The sequence below is a fragment of the Trachemys scripta genome, chromosome 10 (assembly GCF_013100865.1).
Source record: "Trachemys scripta elegans isolate TJP31775 chromosome 10, CAS_Tse_1.0, whole genome shotgun sequence".
NCBI lineage: Eukaryota > Metazoa > Chordata > Testudines > Emydidae > Trachemys > Trachemys scripta.
The window spans coordinates 72,792,312-72,810,008 of NC_048307.1; the positions used below are offsets into that span (position 1 = coordinate 72,792,312).

The window sequence follows — 17,697 nt, forward strand, 5'->3', positions numbered from 1 at the left end:
GGACTTTTTGTATCACTCAGTATGGCTGTTCTTATGTTCTTATAAAATTATTCAAGTGGACAGAATAATCTTGGACAATTAAACTTGTTTTAAATTGTATTTACTTTATTTACTTCTATGAAATCACTGAGATTTATTCTTGTATAACTAAGTATAGACTAAGTATCAGAGGGGTAGCCGTGTTAGTCTGGATCTGTAAAAAGCAACAAAGAGTCCTGTGGCATCTTACAGACTAACAAATGTATTGGAGCATAAGCTTTTGTGGGTGAATACCCATTTAGTCAGACACATAGTATGGACCAGTATTTCCCAAACTTGGGACGCTGCTTGTGTAGGGAAAGCTCCTGGTGGGCTGGGCTGGTTTGTTTACCTGCCGCGTCCTCGGGTTCGGCCGATCGCGGCTCCCACTGGCCGCGGTTCGCTGCTCCAGGCCAATGGGAGCTGCTGGAAGCTGCGGCCAGAACGTCCCTCGGCATGAGCCGCTTCCAGCGGCTCCCATTGGTCTGGAGCAGCGAACCACGGCCAGTGGGAGCCGTGATCGGCCGAACCTGCGGACGCGGCAGGTAAACAAACTTACACAAGCGGCGTGCCAAGTTTGGGAAACACTGGTATAGACTAAGTATGCTGTAACGAACAGATCAATGTTCAGTTTTGGAAATCCAATAAAAGTTATGTATTATACTGTGAGATCCTCCAACAAAAGGCACAAAAACACTTCACCAACATTAAGACTCAACGCATCCTTGGGCTGGTAAGAAGTATCATCATGCCTGTTTTAAAGATGACCTTGCTAAAAATCGATCTGAGTGGCACTTGTTCTACAAGGAGGCAACATCCCTTTGGGATTTGCCATGATGATTATGATGAAATGGAGACACTGAAAGGTGAAGTGTTTTGCCCAAGTTTCCACATTCAGTAAGTGGCAGAGCTGGGAAGAGACCTTATGACAAAAATTTTCAAAATGACTAACAAGTTTGAATGCCTTACTTTTTAGCAGTCTAACTTCAAACATCTTAAAGGGACCTGATTTTCAGAAAATCAGGCTTCTCTAAGGTATCTCAAATTAACCACACAGAAAGTTAGACAGTCTTGAAAATTTAGGCCCATAATTTGGCCCAGCTCTAGCCACCCGACTGACCCTACTATTCTACCCTAAACTGGTTTGATTAACAATATTCCATTTCCATAGTCTCATTTGAGTTACCACTTTCATTCCCTGCATATATAGCAGGGGTAGGCAACCTATGGCACGCATGCCAAAGGCGGCATGCGAGGTGATTTTCAGTGGAACTCACACTGCCCAGGTCCTGGCCACTGGTCCAGGGGGCTCTGCATTTTAATTTAATTTTAAATGAAACTTCTTAAGCATTTTAAAAACCTTAATTACTTTACATACAACAATAGTTTAGTTATATATTATAGACTTATAGAAAGAGACCTTCTAAAAATGTTAAAATGTATTACTGGCACATGAAACCTTAAATTAGAGTGAATAAATGAAGACTCGGCACACCACTTCTGAAAGGTTGCTGACCCCGATATATAGAGTGCTCTGGTTGGGCTGACATTAATTAGACAAAAACAAATATAAAAAAAGGGAGGGATTTTTGACCAAGTTTATCTGCTCCCAATTCAGGTCTTGCTGGTACCTGTAATGTGCATTATGAGGGAAACCTCTTTAAGAAATGGGTCACAGTTTACTTGGAAGTGAGGTGGCATAAGTCTTCTACTGAGGCAATCTCCTCAGTGAGCCCAACACAAAGTTACCAAGTAATGGAGAGAAAAGCATTAGGTTGCCAAGCTTTCTGGTCCTCTAAAAAAGTCTGTTTTTCTGGGACTGTGTTATTTAGAGTGTTTGGTTAGCAACTGGAAATGATGCCAAAAAACTGTTTACTTAAAAAAAAAAGAAAAAAAAGAAAGGAAAGGCTTGAGCAAAAAGAGGGAAGAGGGTGTGACATAATATAGAGTAAGATGTAGTTTTTTTTATTGGATGGATTTGGTGGTGTTTTGGTTACTGTTGCTATGGGACACATCCTTTAGGCCACATGCTTATTAATCATGGAAGAATGAGGGCAATGAACTTAAAAATGTCACAAGGCACCCTCTCTGTACGATTCTCCCTGTTAGCTTCCAAACGAAATAAAACTCTCTACTTTAAAGCATGTCTTTTTGCTAGGAACAGGTCCTTTTGGGTGTGACGCTCCCACTGAATGGCTGTTTTGTCAGTGAGTTCAGGGGAGGAGCCCCATGATGAAGCTAGGTGAAACAGAATTGGTTTTTATAAATGTAAGGCCAAACAAATCTCTGATGTAACTATTAACTTTGTTTGGATGATTTTGACCAATGGGCCAAAACCAGACAGGTTATTTTTAGTAAAATGTAATCCACAATATGTAAAGACTGGTGATCATACAGATCATATGCATTTCAGTAATGAGAAAAAGCTCAGAGTTGGTCTCATCAAGCCAATGAGGAATTGTATAAAAGCAGACCAAACATACTGCCTGGCCAACACTTAGTGAGGAGAAGAAGTGTGTGGTCTTCTCAAGTACATCTGGAATAAAGAAGATTTTGCAAACTACTTATTTTTTTCACAGAATTTAACTTAAGAAAAGCACCCCAGACTTTTGATATTTCACCCCTGCATCTGTTGCTTCTCCTCAAAGCATGTAACTTGAAATTATGCCCTTCAACCCACAGAAAGGTTGATCCGGGTAACAGGAATATTAATGAGTAAATTCCTTTAGAGAACAAATATCAGGAAGGCCATTCCCTCTCCAGCCTAAACACTAGTCTTATGGCTTTTCTTCTGAGGATACAGAAGATTCAGATTCCGTATCTCTACATCTCTCAACTCTGCAAGATATGGAAAAGTAATACCTCAAATGAGGAACCATTATAGTAACAGCAGAGGAAGAAATTCAAAAGGATACAGGATTTATCATGAACATAATCAGTTTTTTTATAATATAGTCAAGAAACATCAGTTCTAATACCAATAATTTACGTTAACAGAGTAAAATAATTCTAGTTATGCAAGGTGGCAAATTTGGGTCTAAAAATGAGTGATGCCCCTTTTTGTAATTAAATGCAGTAGAGAAGCACACCTCTGCTTCAAGTAATAAGACAGAAAGAAAGCTTGGGGAATTCTATCTTGGGGAGTTAGCATGGGGTACGTGAATACTGCATATGGGATGATAAGGCAAATGGAAAGTCATGTTTACTCACTGTCTAGTCCTGGTTGAGTGATTGTCATTAGCGAAATGGATTTGGTCAGCGGAGAAGTGGCAGAAGTACAGAAACTAAATCCATGCGGCTGTGATCTTTGGCGTATCTGTGGAATAGAAAACAACTCTATTAAGAAGATATGCCAAGCAATGCCCTCACCCCAACTGCAGACTACAGTCTAGTGTTTAAATGCATTAGTTGCCCATCCCTTTAAATACTGGAACATTAAAACACTCAAGAATACCTTTCCCAAAGGGATGGGCCCAACTAGGGTGGTAGGGTACAAAAATGGTGAATTGCAGCATGACAAAACCACAGAGGAATTGTAAAAGTGAAATGCAACGTCTTTAAAAATGGGAAACAAATGTAAGTATGTAACACAAATAGAGGCAAGCACAGGATGCTTCCTTCTCTGGCAAGCCAATAAAATGTATGTTTGTTGTCTGATAGCCAATGAAAATACTGCTGTGATTTCAACCCTGCCAGCTGTAGTCTATAGAGATGACATTTGCTTATGTTAAATAGAAATGTGCTGAAATGTAAGTAGAAAATATGCTTTGGGGCCTTAAATTTGGGCATGAAAACAATAAGGCCTAGTAAAATATGAGTAAAGTGAGATAATTTAGAGGCAAGTTAGAGATAAATTCGGACACAATCTTAGGCCATGTTGTAAACCGATTTTGGTTTTAACTACTTTTAACAAGTGTCTTAGACAAAATGTGAATGTTTTAGAAGAATGCTATCTGTATTGATAGTTATTGGAATGATAATTACGTAGACATTAAGTAAGATTATGTGTAATATTCAAAAACCAATGAGAAAGTAGAAAATATTTAAATTATGGTAAATACGGTAAAAGGTAGGCCTAATGCTAATTAATTAAGGGGTGTTGTTATAATTGATTATATAAAGAGTAGTGTGCTAATTTGGGGCACCAGAGAGAGAAAGGATTATATACTCATTCTTCTCATCCTGGGACTGATCAGCCTGGAGGCACCATTTTATCCTGGAATGTGGGTATAAATGCAGTGTATGACTATACTGTAATGCCTGTCTGATTTAACTAATTATTTTATTTTAACTAAAGTCTTTAATGCTGTCCCTCACTGTGTCATTCACAGTCCTCCATTACATTAAATTATCTGTTACTGCCCCAGAAGCTTGAACCTTAAAGAGTTCAGTTTGGTTCTATTGCTTATCCTTAGCTTATTAATTGGGAATGCATAAATCAAGGTTACACATGAGCTGTCAGTACAAAATGGCAAGAGTCTGACACTGAGGGTATGTAGCTGTAACCATGGACTTTCAATGAACACCATTCATCAAAGCAATGGCTAAGAGATACAATCCCACACCGTAAAGCCAGCTCTCACAGATCAGTTCTCATGAGCCCTGGTTACTCCCTTCACCTTTACTTAGGCTGTGACTCAAATGCCACTTTCAACAGTTTGATGCTCAAGTGACAGATGCACTAAGCAACACCAATTTCCTCCATGTGAGACTCATGAAGATGTCAAAGAAAATCAGTGTGCCAGGATCAGTCAACAAAGACAATCTCCAGCAGTTAAACAGGGGCAGCTGAATAACCCCCAGTTCTTTTGTGTCTGCCCAGAGAAGTACAGTAACTCCTCACTTAACGTTCTCCGGTGTAACGGGAACATGCTCATTTGAAGTTGTGCAATGCTCCCTTATAATGTTGTTTGGCTGGAAGAGCAGCGACTTTACAAGGGAGCATTGCATAAGTTCCTTTCCCCCCCCCCCCAGCACTTTCTGGGAGGGAGGGGCAGGAGTGGGGAAGCATGGTGTCTCCATTCTTCCTCCTCCCTCCCAGAAAGCCTTAAGCACCGCCAAACAGTTTAGGACTTTCTGGGCGGGGGAAGGAGCGGGGATGCGGCGGGGGTGGGAAGAGGTGGGCCTGGAGTGGAGCGGGGATGGGAAGAAGTGGGCCTGGAGCATCCCCCGGGCAAAGTTGGTGCCTGTTCTTCTCCAGGGAAGCTGCTGCTGCTGCGAAGGTGCTTCCTAGCATCCTTGCCTTCAGCAGGCTGTGCGTGTGTGGGATAAGCCAGGGGCACTTCCCAACCACAGTACAGTACAGTATATAATGCCTTTTGTCTGCCCTAAAAAAACTTCCTTGGAACCTAACCCCCTGTATTTACATTAAATCTTATGGGAAAATTGGATTTGTTTAACAGCGTTTCACTTAAAGTTGCATTTTTCAGGAACATAACTACAACGTTAAGTGAGGAGTTACTGTATTATGGTGGAAGTGTGGCTTTCAGATATTCAATGCATTTAATATATTTGCCTTTTTAATAAAACAGATTGAAGGTACATGTCCACAAAACACAGGCCCATCTCTCCTGATTAAATCTCCAAGAAGGTGAACCTAAATTTGCATAATTCTCCATTTGGTATATTGAATTTAGTTGCTGCTTGTAACAGTAGGATGAGACCATTAAAAAAAATCAGAATACAGGTTATTATGAAAGAGAAAGGTCCTCATTTTCTTATGGGTATAAACCTAAAAAACTTAACAGATAAAATAATACTTAGTACTTATATATGCTTCACATCTTCAGAGTGCCACACAAACATTCATTTTTTTAAGCCTCATAACATCTCTATAGGAGAAGTGTTATTAACTCCATTATACGAAGCAAAGTGACTTTTCCAAGACCATCCAGTCCGTAGCAGAAAACTCAGGAGTTACTTGTTCCCTGTCCTACGGTCTAACCATGCTGCCTTTATGGCTGAGTAGCAAGGTCACTTTGATCAAGTGGGAGTGATGCATCTTTTAGCCTTTGCCAGGCACATATCTATATTAAAGATGAGAATATCTCTGTATTATGCATGCAAAGAGGACCCTCACTTGGGCAAAGTTTTGGAGCCTTTGATTTAGAGTTTTGTGAAAACCCAACAATAAGAAAAATACAGCTTTACCTGACGGTCAAAGCCTCTGATCTCCCCCTGCTCAGATTCTACTTCCTCTTCAGTGAGTGAGACCAAGGAGCCACGTTCGTCACTAGCAAGTGGACTTCGCCTGAGGTCTTTGGAACTCAAAGAGGAAGTCTCTAAATTTGAGGAGGGCTTCTTGTTATCATCGGAGTCTCCTGCAAGGCCTTCTAGGCTGTAACTGAAGAAAAATCAGAGAGGTTAGACACTGAAAATTCTTAATGCTTTAACATACAATGTGGCGTCTAAACTGTGTGCATGAGACGCGTTCTAATTAAAAAAGGATGCAACCTCGACATTCACCGTGGAGTGAAACGTATATTATTCTCCCAGTTTGTGTTACTTCCTTGAGTAATATACGTGACCTACTGCAGGTAGCAGCTTGTCGTGTTCATTGCAGACAGCAATATCTTGGTACACTCAGGCAAATGGTTGCGTGAGAATAATGGACCAATACATTTCTGTGTTATTGGACTCCTTCTCGCTCTCCTGAACTGTGCAAAAGAAAAACCGGGAGCTTTCTTAGGTGTGCTTATTTCCAACTCATTCTATTCTCTCAGCTTCAAATGATATACTGGATGCAGCTCAATTTAAGTTAGACATAGCTGGTATATCCTGATGCTATTTGCCCCTCCCACAGCTATGAAGCCATTGGTTTATAGACAGCAATATATTGAAGGTGTACAACTCTTCTTCGCAGAAATGTTCCTTGATGCTGCTTAGCATTTGCCACTGTATAAGCTTTGGCAGAAAGCAGGGCATTAGTGCCAAAATCTAAGTATTAAATAAGTACTGTCTCCATCAGCCAATGAATCACATTTCAGCATTTGCCTCTGCAGCTAGGTTATCCAACTGAGCCAGGCACGATCACTAAAAACAAAACAAAAAGCATTTGTCTGCAACATTGGTGCCTATGAAAGAGTTGGCCAGACTCAGCCACAGTGACGGCTGCTGATATGCAAGTTTTCCCTACGAAGAGCCACGCTAGCGTAGCTCAATTTTCACTGGCAACACCAACCTCCCTTCCCTGCTGCCACACATTACATTATCGTCCCAGCCTCACCGTTCTAGCAAAAGCACTGTATCCAGCACCTCAATGCTGACCTGCAGCATCCCTTGCAATTCCAGGCCTGGGTCACCCTACAGATCTGTAGTCACCTCATTCCTGACCTGCAGTGCCCCCAACTATGCCAGTCTTAGATCCCCAACATAGCTCTATGACTGAAGCTCAATTCTCATGTGCGGCAAACGCTGCTATTCTGATCCAGGGCCTTCCTTGAGAAAGATGGCTTTTGTTATGGTCCAATGTACAGTAGGAACTAAAGATAACACCAATACACACATTTTCATTTTTGACATGAATGAGGATTTCAACCCCTCTTTCTAAAGGTGAAAGATGAACAAATTAGTCTCAGTGCACCTCCTGACATCTTTCGGATAGGATCCTGCTATATAACCTTAGCATTTCAAATACTACTTTTTTTTCAAACTTTTGAGTTGAATCAATTGCTATTTAATGGCCTGTGAGTACCTGAAGACAAAATGTCAATTACAGTGACACTTTTATGTTCTTTTGATTGTCCTCTCTATGAATCGTATATTATATGACAATTTGCTGTGGTTGGATAAGGGGCAAGTGTTTTACAGAAAACATTTAATATGTACAACACACTTGGACTCAAGGTTAATCATGAAATCTAACTCACTATTGAGTTCACATTCAAAACGTGTTAAAAGGAAAAATAAAATACTTTGTAATGTACAGTGGAGCTTTAAATCCACGTAGACACCAAATGGATACTAGTATTCTACATATCACTGGAGGAGCTGATGGTTGACAAACATGTATCATCTCGAAAGCAAAAGCTGAAGTAAATCTTAAATCAGAAGAGACAGACATCCGTGTTCCAAAGATTTTTTCAAGTTAGTAAACGAGAGGCAGACAAATCACAGAATTTGCAATTTTATCAATTCACAAAAGCCTTTAATTACATTTTATTTAGCTATAGCATGCACTGTAAAATTTACTCCCAAACATCTGCAAGGGGAAATCTGTCCCACTCCTATTATCTATGGAGGACAGGCTTTTATTCTTGCAGCCCAAAATCACGCTGGTAGTTTGCTGTGATCTTGACATCTATCCTCTAATAACTGGGCTCAGAACAGCAACTCTCTTCAGACATGCCATCAAATAGTCATCAGCTGATAATGCTCTGTGGTTTTTACCTATTGTATTTGGATCACATTTAAATCAGTGTTCTAAAGTAAATGATCTGTATTCCAAACTTCAGAGTTATCTAGCCTCCAGAAAATACAGTTGGAAATTCTATCCTTTAACTGTTGAGGCAAAAATAAATCTGGGTCCAGATCTTCAGCTCTGCCAATGTACCTCCGTTGAGGATCTTACCTGTGATAATTAATTCTGACTCTGGACTTTCTACAGGACACGCAAGTTTTAAGTGCCTGGGAAAACCAAATCTGTGGTTATCAGATTTTTTTTCTAGAGAGGTTTAAATGGCTAGCTTCTCTGCTCAAGAGAGAGCAAAAAGAACTCTCATTGTACTAGAAGCAGTCTGTATGAATGGGGGGGGCGCCGCGATCGGCCAAACCTGCCGCGTCAGCAGGTAAATAAAACTGGCCCGGCCCGCCAGGGTGCTTCCCCTGGCGAGCCGTGTGCCGAACGTTGCCGACCCCTGCTATATCTCATTAACTCTGGCCTAGATTCTTTTGCTGTCACTTTCATTGCTCTGATTGTATGGAAAGATGTGCCTAACAATCATCACAGAAAAAAAGCAGCTCCAGGTGAATAATGCAGCTTCTCTGACACTCAAGACTAGCAGAGACTAACCAACACCTTCACCTGTACTTCAGTCTCTGGAGGACCCGACACCAAATGTGACGGGGGGGGGGGGGACAGGACACGACAGACAAAGCAAACAGACACAAGCACATTCCAGCCAGAGCAACAGAGAAACAGACCACCACACAAAGAGCTGACAACACTGTGATTGCAATGCCCCTCTGCTGCTGCACATTTATTTATACCATACCTTCTACAATTAAAGTCAGCACCCATGGTAATGTACTGTACGCCAGAGGGACACCAGCTCAAACTGAGGATATCAAAGGCAGAGAAAGGAAAAGGGCTGCAGTTATTGGATTGTCACAGAAAGGGAATGCTTCAGGACTCGGTTAAACTTATTTAATTTTAGAAAGATTTTTGCATTGTATGTTAATAAATGGTGGGTGAAAGGTACCAGATTGGCAGTCCCAGGACACTAAAGCCCTGTTAGTTACCACAGAACAGGGATGGTGCAGGTAGTGGAACAGTGCAAGCTTCCCTCGAATTGCTTCCACCAATGGGTGCCAATACTGAACTGGAGCTGACAGGGGAGCTCACTCCATGTCCCATGGATGAAAATCTGTACCAGCTGTGAGGGAACTTTTTCTTCATTTAATTGGCATATGCAACCCAGTCAAGCCAAGCCATAGCATTTTATAGAGAGAGAATGGGATTGAGACCCACAAAGGCCAATTTCACATAAAGCAAATGGCCATGAGGTAACAGGTCTATTAATAACAACAGTAATCAGCACTACTATGGCACCTTCCATCCAAGGATCTGAAAAATGCATCACAACCGTTGAATGGATTAAGCTCCCCCCACATCAGGATATTAACCTCATTTTACAGATGGGGAAGAATGAAGAAGAGAATAAGTGATCTGATCAAGGTTGCACAGCAAGTCAATGTCAGAGCCTGAACAGAAACTACGTCTCTCCTGACTCCAAGTTCTGTGCTTTAACCACTAGGCAATGTGTCTTGCTTTTTATTTCACAATGAATCTAGGATTAATCCGAATCAGGGACCGTGAAATGAAAGTTTCTCTTGTCAAAATACCAGTGCCAAGAACCAAACAGTCTCCATCTTGCATGTAAAACAATTAGAATTTCAAAACAGTGACAATTTCTTTGGTTCTGATTTTAAACAATGGTTTCAATTATTATTTCTTTGCGAGTTAGCATTTACATAGTTACATTTGGCCCTACAAATATGCCCAACAGAGCCCAATTGCAGATTCTTCGAGCACAGAGGAACTGATTTTCTATTCAGCTGTGGTGCTTAAAGGGGGGCAGAAAACCGCCCCAGGAAACACCCATTGCATAAGAAAGGTCTTGCACCAACACAGAGCCACCAAGGTAACCTTACACTGGTCCTGTTCCTAGCTCCCGGGGTAGTAAGCATGGCCAGAGAGCACTGTGCTCTGACCTAGGGGGCTATGGGAAACAGAACGTACGTTTGAGCAGCCCTAGAGCTGCTCTGACATCAGGGGTTGGGCAGGGTCCAAGTGGCCCCAGAATACAGGGAGTGCAAGGAGGCATAAAGTCATCTTTCCCTTGCCCCTCTTTGTTCCAGCACTCCAAGCAAAACTGGAAGTACTCAGAACTGGGGCCAAGGACCCTAAATGAATAAAGAAGTAAGGACAGTTAACTGAAGAACCCATGGTGTTTAGTCTGAGGGTATCCACCAGCAGTTTGTCTAGGAATTAAAGCCTCATATTGAGGCTGCTGATTGGGCCATGATTAGGGCCCTACCAAATTCATAGCCATGAAAAACGCATCACGGACTGTGAAATCTGGTCTCTCCCTGTGAAATCTGGTCTTTTGTGTGCTTTTACCCCATACTATACCGATTTCATGGGGGGAGACCAGCATTTCTCAAATTGGGGGTCCTGTCCCAAAAGAGAGTTGCCGGGGGGGGGGGGGGTCCCAAGGTTCTTTTGGGGGGGGGGGGGGTCGCAGTATTGCCACCCTTACTTCTGCATTGCTGCCTTCAGAGCTGGGTGGCTGGAGAGTGGCGGCTGTTGGCCGAGTGCCCAGCTCTGAAGGCAGCAGCACAGAAATAAGGGTGGCAATACCATACCATGCCACCCTTACTACTGCACTGCTGCTGGCAGCAGCTCTGCCTTCAGAGCTGGGCTCCCAGCCAGCGTGGCGCTGCCGTGCTCCAGCTGCCCAGCTCTGAAGACCGTGCCGCCTTGCGACCCATCCACCCCACAATGTCTGTTTGGGTCAGGACCCCTACAATTAAAATACCGTGGAATTTCAGATTTAAATAGCTGAAATCATGAAATTGACAATTTTAAAAATCCTACGACCGTGAAATTGACCAAAATGGACCATGAATTTGTTAGGGTCCTAGCCATGATGCATCTGTTAGTGAAGCTCCTGTGCTCGGCAGGCCATCAGATATACAGAAGATCTTTTCTGATTGCTTCCAGAATATTAACATCAATATCCATTATGAACAATCACCTTGCTGTAACATGCACAATCTTTAAAGTGCATTTATAATCAGCAGCTAAGTAAACCACCGCAGGGTAAGGAAGTATCTCCATTTTACAGATGGAGAATCTGAAACAAAGGGCATAAGACACTTGCTCAAGGTCACAAAGGGAGTCAGTGTCCTGCTATACTATGAATAACTCGCATCATTTACAGCTCCACGGCTGCTCTCACCTTCAGAGTCTGCTGACACCCTTAGGTGACCTGTGTGTCCCTTAAGACAACGGTTCAACATACTCACGCAGTTGTGTGTGTATTGTGGGGGTGAGGTGGGGAAGGAGAGTGTATCCAATTTCCTTCACAATGAAAACTGACCTACAGCTGACAATTCTGTAGATCTGGGTGAATATATATAAAAAATCTCTCTCTACATACATATATTTCTTAACTGTATTAATTTTATAGTGTGACTACAAAACTGCAGGGCAGAAACTCTATAATTGAGAGATGAAGGAGTAGGAGGCTTGGAGGAAATGGCAGAAGGTCCCAGAGAGGAATAAAAATTCTTGGCAAGAGCTGTGGAAAACACAGACATACAGAATTATAATCCTGCTGGTGAGCCACTGTGACGTTGTGCAGTCTATATGGTTTTATAAAAATATAAGTGAATATAATGTAACTGGGATATGCTTCATGCAAAAGGTCTCTTGTGAGGTATCATTACAAAGCTCATAATCTACTGAGTGTGATCATCCTATTTGTAGAAATGTACCACTCTTGTATCTAAAACTAGAAATATAAAACATAACTCTGAGGGCCTATTGTAATTATGTAAAGTGTGGGCCATTAAGGATGGTTTGGAATCTTGATGACTCCCATTGTCTGCAGATGGCCGTATTTACCTGTGAGTCTTCCTGTATATGTGTGTGCTGGCAAGTGAGTAATGAAGTCTTGCAGTGACATGTGATCATGTCACCTGAACTGGAATCCATCTTTAACCTGGTGCTTTTCCAGTGAGGGGGGGTGGAAACCCAGAGGGAAAAAGGGTTCCCGCCTTATACAAAAGATATATAAAGGGGTGGAAGAGAACAAGGGGAGGGAGGAGCCATCATGAAGAATCCCCTAGCTATCACCTGAGCTGCAACAAGAGCTGTACCAGGGGAAAGAATTGTGCCCAGGCCTGGAAGGTGTCCAGTCTGAGAAAAAGCTTACTGAAGTATCTCCGAGGGTGAGATTATCTGTATTCAGTTTGATTAGACATAGATTTGCGCATTTTATTTTATTTTGCTTGGTGACTTACTTTGTTCTGTCTGTTATTACTTGGAACTACTTAAATCCTACTGTCTGTATTTAAGAAAATCACTTTTTATTTAGTAATTTACTCAGAGTATGTATTAATACCTGGGGGAGCAAACAACTGTGCATCTCTCTTTATCAGTGTTATAGAGGGCGAACAATTTCTGGGTTTGCCCTGCATAAGCTTTATGCAGGGTAAAATGGATTTATTTGGGTTTAGACCCCATTGGGAGTTGGGCATCTGAGTGCTAGAGACAAGCACACGTCTGTGAGCTGTTTTCAGGTAAACTTGCAGCTTTGGGACAAGTGATTCAGACCCTGGGTCTGTGTCTGGAGCCAGACGGGAGTGTCTGGCTCAGCAAGACAGGGTGCTGGAGTCCTGAGCTGGCAGGGAAAACAGAAGCAGGGGTAGTCTTTGCACGTCGGGTGGCAGCTCCCAAGGGGATTTCTGTGATCCAACCCGTCACAGCCACCCACAATCTATTGGCAACACCATGCAAAAGTGAAGACAGTGGCCCGTCATACAATATATATACAAACCCTTGGCAGAAGACTGGGGAGGAGGGTGGAGGGAGAAGAGGGAAGAGCCATTTGTGTGACCAGCTACAGACTGGAATTAGTTTGAGGCTGTGCCATTGTCCCCTCTCCAGCACTTGCTTGTAGGGTATCTAAAAGGCTGGGAGGCTGGGGCAGTGGTAAAGAGATAGAATGAGAGTACACTGACTAAAGAATCTGACCTAAATTGCAAAGGTAAGTAGTGATATTAAGTGGCCAACTTGAGACATTCTCTTTACGATTAGCATAAGGACCCCAAGCTCCTCTGTAGAAGTCAGGTGGCTATCACTGTGCAGCTGGTAAAAAGCAGTTAGCATGCATATGCTCACAAGGCAATCCTTGCATGCCACCTTACAAAGTACAGAGCAGTGTGGAGTCTGAGCCGTATGGAGTCCATAGAGTTTCATTAAGGGTGGGCGTAACAATAACCTGAAGTCTAGTATATTAATGAAGGTAATGAGGATATCAGTAGGTGTGAGCACGCATGAAGATACTGGATTGAGAGCCTCAAGAGGAAGCACAGGGGAAATATCACCATTTCCCCTTTCACTTGCTCTTCTCAGAGGCTATATCATAATTAGAGATGCTAAGTACTTCACTGAGGCCTGTGCAGTCTGTGTTGCACTGTAAAGGAAGATACCATAGAAGGCACATAGAGCACTAATTCCTTGAGGCCGTGCTTGAGAATTTAGGTTTTTGCATGTTACAGCCAGGTGCGAGAGCGCATGCTTTTGTGGAGTTGAGAGTCAAGGTCAACAGCCGTGTCAAAGGCTTGTTAAGGGCTAACACTTCACTCTACACAACTAGGAAGAAAACCAGGAGCTGTGTTTACAGCCAAAGATTATGTAGAAAAAAAATTCTCACTGGTGCAACTGAATCAGTTATACCACTAGTGGGAATATTTTGCTGAACCCTTTTACTATAGACAAGGCCTTAGGAAACAACTCTCCACAAGAGATCCATGTTCTGTGGCAGTAGCAGAATGAGTGTCATGGCACATGAAGTGAACCAACATAGCAGGTACTTAGTCTCTCCAGTCAAAACAATGACACAACAATGACACAATCATAAGTAAAATTTCAGAGAAGTGAGTACATCAAAGGAATTAATGGGTCTGGGGTGGGGCAGGGAGGACAAGGTCAAAAACAACAACAAAACTCCCCATAAAACCGGGGCCATGGAGCGCGAAGGAAGGATCCTCTACTGCACCTCCAAGAATTCTAACAGTAATAGCAGCAACTATTTTTGTAGGGTCTACATAGTGTTTCTGTAGAACCAGCATTCCGTTTTTTTTTAAAAAGCTCTTTCCTGAGCGGTAAACATTGCTGCTCACATCAATTAATCATGCTGATGCTTCAACAATAAAATAGGGGTAAGTTTGCCTTATCCTTATTTTATTTATAAATAAATAAATATGTATGGGGAGGATAAGAAATCAAATGTTTGCCAGATAGAAAGGGACAAAAACTGGTTTGAAAATCATGCTTATTTTCCAGCTTTTAAGAGGCAGGGTTAAAAAAAAAACCCATAAAGTTCAAATTAAAGCAAATCAGTTGCTGCAGGTGTACCAAGTGTATTACGTATCCTCTGTACTATTTTCAAATATGTTCCTACATGCCTATCCTGGAGATCTAGGGATTTTGATACATTTTAAACAATAATAAATGCGAACAGACAAATAAACAATCACTTGCCCATTTAAACTCAACTTCCAGTCCTAAATATATTATTTTGTTGGATGCTTCCAATCCGCAATATCCTTCAACCCACCCCATCAACTAAAAGCCCTAGAAAGAATGACTTTGCAGCTTGCACTGAAGGTTGTAAAAACTGGGCTGTGTCAGGCTAAGGGTGAGAGCGATGAAATTGGATGCGTGTCTCCGTATAAGACAAATGTTCCAAGAAATACTGAATCTAAACTGGATTAACTAATATGAGAGTATGAAGTTAGTAGACATTCAAATGCAAAATGGTTAGTCAAGTTAGTTGGCTCTGTACCTTCTCCTATGAATGGGAGGCTTCCTTATACCATCCCCCAGAACTCGCATTGAACTGAAAATGAATCATGGAAAGCGGTCAGAGATGAGAATGGAACAAAATGAACAAATGACAGCTGAAGGGAAAACACCCATTCCTCCCACCCGCCCTTCCCCCCAAAAAACAAACAGCAGAAGGAAGGAATGAAAAGGGGAGTATAAAAACTATAGCACTTAAGGGAGAAATGTGTCTTCTATGAAGTTATCTTTCTCCCTCTATTTCACAGTAAGGCCTTGTTACCGAACAAAGTATAATGGCCACTGACAATGGTTGCATATAAACAGGTGCCAGTCATGGGTCGGCTGTATGTGTAGACAAGGACAAACTAGTCAGTGCCAGTTCAACAGCAGGCATTGTTAGCAACCCTCACTGGCAACAGCTCTATGACGTAGTGTAGACAAAGTCTAAAGGACCATCAGTGAAAAATCTATTTTTTCTTTCCTTCAAAAGGGCATTAAAAACATGGCAATCTGGACATGGCAATGATGAAAACATGGTGCGTGACTGCAGTTCACAGAGACATCCTCGAGCCAGCTATAATCCAGCTAACTTGGACACAGGAGCAGCGACGCATGGTAGCATGATTCCAGTGTGGGCTAGCCCTAGGTTCCAAGTGGCCTTGTACAGTCCACCATGAACCCTGTACTGCTCCAGTACCTGTACCTGAGCCAAATAACTAGGTACGTTAGCTGAGTATGTCTATATGAGCTGCAATCCACCCCATGTGAGATGTATAAAACTCAGTATGAACTCTAAGAATTACCAAGGATAAGCATGCTCCATTGGAGCCTTATAAGTATTCTTCATAAGATTTATAAAGGAAAAAAATGGTTTAAAAATCATATTTAAATGATATTTAAGATGCTCAACAGGTTTTGTCTTTTTCTTCTTCTTTTAATAAAAAGATTATGCTCCACTAATTTTTTTACCATAGAAATATAGAGAATATCAAATCTGTTATTCCCTGCTTTTGCTAGAGGACCCATGGGGGAGGGTAGAGTCTCGCATGGGCAGCTCTCTCAGGACCTGGTCCAGCTTTCATTGTAGTCAATGGAAAGACTACCTTTGACTTGAATGGAATTGGATCAGGTCCTCAGCCCTTAACTGAAGGGATGGAGGAGTTAAATCCCAACAAAAATATTCTAGTTAAATAGTTATTAGCAAAAAACAATCAACCAAATAGAGATTTGGGTTTGAATAAAACTGAATTTCCAGGCCTTTATGCATCATAAATAAGCAAAAAGGTGCAAAACCCCAACTGGTTTTTCCTTTGCAAATCACCTTTCAGCCAGATGTACACCCTTGTCTATTGGTGGCTGTGTACGTGAAAATATGAAAATAATTTCTCTGTTTCTTTACTTAAAAAAGAATATATCAATCATTTACAGTAGGAATATTTTCCCATGTCACAAACATCCAACCTGTGCCATCCAACCTCTGATTCAGAAGTTTTTAACTCCATCTGCTTAGCATTAGCTGTAATTGCCAAATATGCAGAGTTTATTACCCTCAGAAATCCTTACATAATGAGTTCAGTACATAAAAAATAAATCTTTCTAAATTAATTTATGAGCTTATAGACTCAGTCTGTCATAAACTGGCTTTGATCTCTGAAGTTGCCTCTCTTGCGGTTCTAAAATATCGGTGTGATTTTATTTATTTGTGTGTCATCCCGGGACCTGGAAAGAAGTCCAGAAAGGGGTAACAAAGTCATGTAACAAAACAAACAATGCATATTACTTTCCGAGTACTGAATGTTTTCTCAAGTTTAGCTTTAGAGGAAATAAAACTTATAATTTAAGGATCTATAATTTCTCTTCTGTGCATGAAAATAACATCTAGAAATGTCAAGGGGATTTATCCACATGCATTAAAGGGTGACTAATATCTCTAAATCGGGGTCACCAAACTCTACCCTCTGGCAATTTACCAGGAGCCAAAGGACAACTATTGGTTTTAATATAATGCAGACGACTCTGGCCATGTTACTTGTTAATACGGAGCTGTGACCCATGAAAACAACAACTCCCAGCAGTCAACTGGATGGGTTCCAATTTGACTCCTGATGGACCTGCAGTCTTCAACAAGCCACGCATCCATATTGCAGATGAGAGTGGTATACAATATATGTGACTTAGGGAACAAACTTTGACCACCCTGGCTCTAAAGGGATGTTGGTCCTATTTAAATCAACGGCCAAACTCACTTGGTTTCAACAGGACCAGGATCTTAAATGACTATGTAAAACTAGAGTAACTTTTGTGCGGTGCAAATGAAGAAAGGCTGATGTGCGTAAGAACATGCTGGGTACAAAGGGAGTCAGAGAACTTGATAGTTACTCAGA

At 41.7% G+C, this 17,697-nt stretch overlaps 1 protein-coding gene across 6 annotated transcripts in view; it reads right to left on the minus strand.

Moving 5' to 3' along the window:
• AKAP13 (A-kinase anchoring protein 13) overlaps window positions 1-17,697 on the minus strand; it is a 339,157-nt gene that overhangs the window by 69,330 nt on the left and 252,130 nt on the right. For 4 of the 6 annotated variants that reach the window (XM_034783692.1, XM_034783688.1, XM_034783689.1 and 1 more), the window contains 4 exons: window positions 15,315-15,368; window positions 9,231-9,293; window positions 6,169-6,361; window positions 3,229-3,334 (listed from right to left, as the gene is read on the minus strand). In XM_034783692.1, the coding sequence (XP_034639583.1) occupies window positions 3,229-3,334; window positions 6,169-6,361; window positions 9,231-9,293; window positions 15,315-15,368 (416 nt within the window). The remainder of the gene's footprint in view (window positions 1-3,228; window positions 3,335-6,168; window positions 6,362-9,230; window positions 9,294-15,314; window positions 15,369-17,697) is intronic. The other 2 variants (XM_034783693.1, XM_034783694.1) reach the window with 2 other exon arrangements.